Genomic DNA, 8,391 nt, shown 5'->3' on the forward strand with positions numbered 1-8,391 from the left:
ATATATTTCCCGAGCCCAGTATCAGTACATTTTTGGTACAACTACCGGGGCGGCAGCAGAGAGACAAAGGCACCTGAATTACACACGCATGCCAACTTCACATGCCAACACTTTCCTGGACTTCCGTATCACATGCCTACATATGCGCTCTGTAAGCATGTGAAGTTGGAATGCACAAGATACTGAAAGTGGTTCCTCAGATGTTTAAACAAAGGGCAAGAAAATGTATGATGATGACATAAATCCTTTTGATGCTTTCTCAAGGATGGTAGATATATTTGAACATATCATCAGCAACACATCATATTGATGCAGATTGAGTGACTTCACAAAGCCAAGTCTTCACATAAGTTAGCCTACATCATCTTCCCTCCAATCCAGTCCGACAGCATAGATGAAACAAAGGGAGAAACTCTTCAAGACTTGGTATGTTTCATCATTCTAGCTCCTAGCAACAGTAGAAGCAGGACATGTAAAAACAATAGATTTTATGGGATTTGTAGAGTCACAACACGCAGAAAGCTAAATCGAATCTGTGAACAACAACTAAGACTCAAATACACCAATTTAGAACAGAATACATAGATGCATTTTGTACCATTTACTTCATAATCTTGGTTTTCCCAATCTTTTAATAATTCACATCAATGTATTCATTTTCTAATCTTACTACAGTGTATTCAAAACAAGGGAAGGGCGTATACTGCAGTGTATTCAGAAAAAGGATAATGGCAGTCATAACTTTTCTCCAGATTTTCTCGGTTTCAACCTTTTTCGTTTATATTTTTTTGTAGTTGCCAGTTTGCTACTCTTCTCCGTGCACTAACCCTTGATGGATCCTACATCCACATGTCTTCCTCTGTTCAAGTGTCTTTCTTATAAGTAAAATAAATTAATTCATGATAACTGTGTTGTCTTCCCAAGTATTCTGCAATTTCCATATACTGAACTGACTAAGTGACAAGCTATTTGCATTTCTTGATTCTAAGAGAGCACGAATTTTATTATCTCATGCTTCTGAAATAGTTAGTATGATCTTCTCCACCTTGATTGTGGGTCGTAAGTAAATGCTTCTATGACTTCTCTATTGTATCCATGAAGTTGATCCCAAGAGATCAGGGAATATATTAATCTCATCCTTGATACTGGATTGAAAGGCTTCCATCATAACCTCCATCTCATCCGACATGTCTTCTGGAGACAGTCTATTTTTACTATTTATATGAAGAACAAGTGACACCAGAAAAAGATATTGGGAGGATTTTTTTCGAAACGGAGGCATAATAATTGCCTCGTCGATTAAATATTGAGAGGCTCACTACTGGGACGTTGCTTCAGTGCCGATACTTTCTCCTATTGCACTTAGTGAGCTGCACAATGACATGATTATTTTAGGTAAATATTTTTTCTATCACACAAATAGATATGGCTCATTTTCAAATCATTTACTATTATGTTACCCTACTATATTGGAGGGATCAACTTTATCTGGTATACAAATAGAGTATCACACGGATAGTGATCAGTAATTTAGTATAGATGGGAAGTAGAACACCACATGTCAAGTAAGTTTAGTGCAGTATCTATTTGCCTGACTCCGTGCTATTTGTGTTTAGTTTTCAATTGTTGAAATGTTTTTTTCTTTCAAATATGCCAATTTTCCCAAGGTCTGAACAAAACAATTTATAATGTTTGGCATTTTAAACCACAAAAGTTGCCATTCTCTATTTTTATTGGTTTAATATAGCTTATAAGTTTTAATACAGAGTTTTTTTTGTTGCTAAAAATTCTGGCTTCAATGCGGTAATTTGCATCTCAGTGCTTATGTGTATAATTACTCATGCTCTTTTCAGCCCAATGCTTTGAGACAAAGGAAATGGAGCTCACTTTGGCAAAAATAGATAGTAAGGAATCTATTTCTTTGTCAATATTGGAGCTCTAACACTCACTCTCAAGTATTGCAAGCAAGAAACTGCAGTGCCCAATGATGCACATATGAAGATTGATTTACAACATTTTGACATAATATTTCATATTGTGTCTCTTTTGGGAACCCTGTTTGTGTACTTATACACATTAATATTCATGTAGACACGATCGAAAAACTCACATTTCGCAAATTTTATAATTATACCAAGTATTGTGTCCATTGCAATTTTCTTATTTTAAGTTCTTCATACACTATGCAAAACTTTAACTACCAACATGTTAATAGGACTAAGAGTTCCCGCAGCAATGCGCGGGGGTATCAATATCATCTACTTTAATAACATCAGTGGCTAAATTGGCGAAGGGCACCATTAAAGAAGAACTAAGCCCAATTCCAAGTTGATGCCACACTTAGTCCTAGGGGCTACAACTACCATAACCACAAAGCAAATGACAAATACATGAAGGACTTATCGTAAATATCGGGCTCCGCCGATAGGCCATGCCTCTGGATGGAGGGGTAGAAGAGCTTCATCTCATCGCCAGCCCGTCCATGGCGGGTATGGTCTCTTCTGGCACATCCGCCCTCAGCTCACTCCCCTTTGGGAGGAGAGACGGCAGCGACACCATGGCTGAATCTGCCGCCCACTTCCTATTCTTCTTCCTCACCTTCGGGCAGTAGCCTCCATCTTCGAGACATCAATGACAGACTTCAATATAAAAGTAAAATTATCGGCAAACACTTCTTTTTCCCTTTTCAAACTGAGGGGCGTCTAACCATGCATGCATCATTCCACCATGTGACGACAATGTTTATAAAACTCAAGCATGTGGTTGAAATATCAATTATATTTTCATAAATACCAAAAAGAACAAGGGAATAAATGCCCTTTCACATGCAATGGAGCAGGACGAAAAGGTTGTTGCTCGCGAGCTTAACAAGCACTCAAAAGTTCAACTCGTTAAGGACCATGCTCACTAGTTCATGAACCAAGTCGACAATCAATTTTCTGGACGAGCTTAATGAGCGAGCTCACGTGTTTCACGAACAACTCATTTGGCTCGTTATTAATCCCAAGGGTCCTGCCATCTAGCCCATTACTAATTATCAAGGCTCGAATGCTAAACCCAATATAATTATTGATAGTTAAATCAAAACCATCATTAAGTGTGGGACAGGAACTGCCGCCAAGAAAACCTAGATCATCTACAACCACTTCCTTCCCCTCTCACCGTCGCCAGAGTGTGTTATTGGGCAAATCCCATGCCGCTTTGGCAGAGAGGTCCTACTTGTGGATGGTGTCCTGATGCATCGATTTGGCAAGGGGACTTTGTTTCTTGGTCGGGGCTACAAGAAGGTGGTGTTGCCCTGGTTTAGGAATAATGCCCTCCTCGTCCTATCCTCGTTCTTTCTAGCGGTTAGCGTCAGTGGATGGCATGCAGACGTGTGTCTCCAACAAAACTTCCTGGATCCGATCGGTTTTGGTCTCCTGTGGATCCGTCTGGATTCGGTCAGCGTTCATGGTGTGTGGAGTATCTACATGATCTTTACGATGTCTTCTTCTTCGGGGCGACTTTTTGCTATGAAGATTGCAGCATTTGACGTCTTCTGGTTTACATCAACGACTTCTCGGATGTTGTTTCTACAAGCTTTTGAGTTTAAATATGTTTGCTCCACTGAGGCGGAGGCCAAGAGGCAACATCGAACTTTGCTCACGGTGCGTAACCAATTGCTGTAGGAGGAGTAAGATTTTGGCACACAAGGAATTTGATGTATTTTTGTGTATGGGTGTGTTCGCAAAGACTGTGATATAGTTAATGTACTCCTTTCGTTCCACAATGTCGTGCATATAGATTTTTTTTTTCCAAAATTCAAGCTTATCAAACTTTGACCATGTTTATAGAGAAAACTATCTATATCTATAATACACACATGTACATTACCAAAATATAACTCATAATGTATCCAACGATATGTATTTGGTATTCTAGATGACCTATTTTTCTTTATATAATATGATCAAAGTTTGCATAGTGTGACTTTTGGTAGAACCTATATGGAGGAAGTATTTTGGAATGGATGAAGTATGACTTTAGGCCTTTCTGAAAGCAAAAAAGAATGCTTTCTATACACTTAACTTGAGGTTATCCATGTTCAAATACTCCCTTTGGTCTTTTTTACTCTGCACATAAGAATTGTCTGAAGTCAAACTTCATAAAGTTTGACCATATTTATATGAAAAAATATCAACATCTACCATGCTAGAGTTATACAATATGAAGTTTGACTTCCCCGCTCTCTTCGCCGAACTCCAGTCGCTTGCCTGGACGCTGTGGACTGTTAGGGCAACTCGCGTTTCATCGTCCTTTTGGTCCGGCTGAGGTCGCTGACTGGCATGAGTTGCTCGACTGCATTGCTCTCCACGAGCCAGATCTTGAGATAGGAGATGACCGCACCAGATGGTGTCTTGAGCCCTCAGGGAAATTCTCCACTAAATCTCTCTACCAGGCCATCGCCCCCTCGATGGGCCATGAGGCACTCACCGCCATTTGGGAGATCTGACTCCCCCTGAAGATTAGGATCTTCTTGTGGTAATGGTTTCGCGACCGCCTTCCGTCCGGCGTGGAGGTCCTGAAGCGCAACGGACCCGGTGATGGGCGGTGCCTGCTTTGCGGGCCTGAAGAGGATTCGAACCATATCTTCTTCACCTGTGTGTTCGCGCAGTTCCTCTGGAGCTGTTTCCGCGAAGTAGTGGGTGGAAGCTGGGATCACAACAACTTCCCCGCTCTCTTCGCCGAACTCCAGTCGCCTGAACCCTCTGTGCGCCACATTAAGTGGCTGATCATTGGGGTGCTTGCCTGGACGCTGTGGACTGTTAGGAATAAGCTTGTGATTCAGCGTATCCCTCTTCGTCGTGCTACTGACGCTTTGTTCAAATGGTCTGGTTTCTTGCAGTTTTGGCGGCCGCTTAGCCGTCCTAGGGAGAGAGACGCCATCATCACCCAGCTTCGCGTGATGGCTCTCCGGTTGACTCCTCCGCTTCCCCTACCACCTCCGGAGCTGGATTAGATCTTCCCTTCCCCGCCGCCATCGCCGTTTATGTGTTGTCTTGTGCGCATGTGTTCAGCTTGTTATGTTGTGCCCACAGCTGAACCTTATGTTTGTGAGGGTGTGTTGGACCGGTGCCTGCGGTAGCGTTGTGTGTGTTTGTGGGTTTTGTATGATACCTTGTGAACGTTGTGCTCGGTGGTTGCTTTATTTATAAAGTGGGGCGAAAACCTTTTTCGGTACAATATGAAAACTTAAGTCATGACGCATCTACTGATATTGATTTCACATTATGAATGTTGGTATTTTTTTTATTACGTTTGTCGAACTTTATGTGGCTTGACTTCAGACAAATCTTATATGCGAACTAAAAGGACCGGAGGGAGTACATGGTTGACTAATCATTGATGTTCAAACCATGAAGTCATCCATGTTCAAACATTTTTTTATTATGCTACTAGTTTGAAAGTTTCAATTTTGGGAAAGGTCGTTGCAGTTCTACTCAGCTACATGTTTAACTATTCTCTAAATGTTAAAATTTTGAATATGTGATGCAATGCTTTTGTGTTGTTTCCAACTTTACCAGTAGACGTGAGCACTCAACTTAATGAGTGTTAGCTTTAACAAGCTTATCGAACCAAGCTTTAATGATCATGAGTTTAACGAGCCAGCAACTCGTTTATCTCATACCTGTCCATCGAAACAGACCATTTCTCTTAAAAACTAATACCCTTCAAGCATTGTACATATTTCTAAGCTTAGATTACATCTGAATTCCAACAAAATTTAACACAATTTATTGACCTGAAGTGGTGTTAATAAATGACGGAGCTAATTGGTGATAATCAAAGACGGAGGTAATTGAATTTGTCGACATCATCAAGATTTGTTGATTCCTTCTCTCACGAAAAAGAGAGAGGCTCAACCAGGATACGGAGAGTAGATGCCACTGCAAGATTGGCAATTCTAGAGATCGCGTCTTCCGAAACGCAAACTTTGCAGTGTCATCAGTCTAGATTTTGTTTTCATCGATGTCCCAAGGGACCAAATCCGACTCATACTTGAAAACTTCTTGTATGCATTTGTGATGCACGGGGACTTCTGCTATCTTGCCCCTCCAAAAATCGTACCTGTAAAACAAGTGCAAAATTAGTACCACTTTGCTCGCGAATAATGGAGATTGTAACGAAGATGTGAAAGAGAATTAAGCGAGCGATTTCATCACCAGATCACTCTGTATACACTGTCGAAGAATGCGACCTCGGAGGAGCAGAGATCCCTGAGTATAAGGGCTCTCCCTTCCTGCATCCCGAGATTCTTCAAGTTCACCGCCATCTTCTTCTCCCATCTCTCCTGCTGCCTGCCGTAGTCAGTGATCACCCACACCTCCGCCTCCTCACCCACGATCACTACCAGGCACAACTTGCCATCCACCGTCACCAGCTTCTTCTTGCCCGCCCACCTGTCTGTTCTGTCCTCCAGCTCCGGCGGGAGAACAATGAGCCTCCACGCCTCGCTCTTCATGTCGAACGCGAAGATGTCCTCGGCGGCGCTGACCCTGTCCGGCCACCGGAGCCAATGCATGGCGCCGTGGGCCCTCACCGCCGGGCCGGCGGCCACGAGCGACTCCGGCCACACCATCACGTCTGCCGAGCGCCGCCACGCGCGCCTCCGCGAGTCGAAGATCTCGCAGCGCAGGTGGTCACGCAGCGTCGGGACCGAGAGCCGGAGGATCTTGAAGACCGCCGCGGCGCCGGCGCCGGCGGGGCGCGCCACCATCGCGGTGACCGCCGTGGGGAAGCGCAGCCTTGGGTTGGGCAGCGCCCGCCACTGCCTCGTGGCGGGCTTGTACGCGTAGTAGCATCGCGCCGACGACGCCTTGCCGCCCATGCGTGCGGCGGCGTCGGCGTCTGCGTCGACGCAGCACGCGAGGCCGCGGTGCGCGGAGACAGCCTCGACGCGGACGTGGGCTGACGGCAGGAAGTCGAGGGAGACGGACGGATCAGCGTCGGCCTGGGAGGGGTGCATGGATACGAAGGTGGCGGAGTAGCGGTTGCGCGCCATGCCCTGGACGAAGTATCCCGAGACGACGGCTTCGGCGCGGCGACGGCAGTGCAGCGGCGAGAACGCCGGCTCGTACGTGAGCCGGCGCCACTGGGCAGACACCTGGCGGCACGCGGAGAGGTCGTCGAGGGAGACGCGTGTGAGCATCTCGAACATCTGGTCCTCAGGCAGGCCGCCGCTATCTTCGTCATCGCCAGCACCATTGCCTTGCTCCGGTTCGCTTGACATGGTCGTCCGATCGGCTCGTCCCCGTGACCCGGGAGCTCGATGGGTAATACGAATCTGAGTTCGGGCCAGAAGAGACCGGCTACGTTGGCTGCGTCAATTAAACAACGGCGAAATAACTGCGAGGGTTAGGGCGGGAGGAGGAGGTAAGCTTGAGAACCAAGAAATTTGTGTACAAGACCACTTGAGAACCAAGAAACCCTCCCAACGATCTCCCTCGAAAATACAAGAAACCCTACGATCAGAAGGCTGCGACCAAGGGCAAGACTGTTGGGCCGTTGGATGAAGATCAGAGGCTGCTGCCCAGTCAATCGGGCCCAGTCTATCTATCCCCCAAAACAAAAGAACGAGTTAGCTGTGCAAGTATGAAAGGAGCAGCCAGCCACAGAGCTACTGCGGTAGACCTTGGCGCAGAGCCGCCTTAACGCAGGCCTAAGAAAAGATGGAGAGCCTGGCTGCCCATCGAATTCAAGGCAACGTGACCAATGGAACTGTTGAATAAAACTTGCGCTGTCTAGTTTAGGACTTCAGGGGCCCTGGCAGAACTTTGTACACTGCCATGGCAGCTGTTTTGCGTTGAATGATCGTACCATGGCAAAATTTGTACACTGGCTACTCATGCGCCAAGCTAGCTGATTAGAGCATCTATAACCGGACTAGCAAAAGTGGTCATTGGCGGCCGGGCCAAGTGCGGCGCCTTCTCGTCGTCCTCCTATCTACGAAGACCTTGGAGCTCCAATGTCCGCCTCATAGGGGCGAAACCAGCGTAGAGTCTTTGGCTTCAATTGAACCCATGATAATTTGATGTCACATACTTGTGTACTACTTTTCTTTGGTAATGTACCAATGAAAAAAAAACGGAATGTGGTGGCTATTTCGAGTGTACTACATCCGAGTTTGCCAAAAAAAAGATTAAACATGATCAAACAAAATAAAAAACCTGAAATTTTGAGACATCAAACCTTATCAACTTATCAAATGGTCGAGCTTCTGACAAAATTTCAGCCAAAAATAACATTGGACAAGCTCTCAGTAAAGAACGAAATCACTGCACAAACTTTGAACATTGATTTTGTTTTTTAGTGAGAGATGCTCGGATGTTATTTTTGGGCTAAAATTTTCCA

The 8,391-nt window shown here is 45.0% G+C and overlaps 1 protein-coding gene across 1 annotated transcript; it reads right to left on the minus strand.

The window, feature by feature from the left end:
- Positions 1-5,753: 5,753 nt before the first annotated feature.
- LOC119336367 lies at positions 5,754-6,516 on the minus strand. The gene is made up of 2 exons (XM_037608387.1): positions 6,204-6,516; positions 5,754-6,108 (listed from the first exon to the last, which is right to left on the minus strand). The coding sequence occupies exons 1-2, from the start codon at positions 6,500-6,502 to the stop codon at positions 5,991-5,993; spliced, it is 417 nt and encodes a 138-aa protein (XP_037464284.1). The 5' UTR covers positions 6,503-6,516; the 3' UTR covers positions 5,754-5,990.
- Between the last annotated feature and the right edge of the window lie 1,875 nt (positions 6,517-8,391).

This window comes from Triticum dicoccoides, chromosome 7B (genome assembly GCF_002162155.2).
Source record: "Triticum dicoccoides isolate Atlit2015 ecotype Zavitan chromosome 7B, WEW_v2.0, whole genome shotgun sequence".
In the NCBI taxonomy this organism is placed as follows: domain Eukaryota; kingdom Viridiplantae; phylum Streptophyta; class Magnoliopsida; order Poales; family Poaceae; genus Triticum; species Triticum dicoccoides.

Coding starts and splice junctions, on each gene's coding strand:
- LOC119336367 (XM_037608387.1), bottom strand. CDS start 6,502: ATGAAGAGCGAGGCGTGGAGGCTCATTGTTCTCCCGCCGGAGCTGGAG. Junction 6,109..6,203: donor AGTGTATACAGAGTGATCTG/GTGATGAAATCG, acceptor CTTGTTTTACAG/GTACGATTTTTGGAGGGGCA.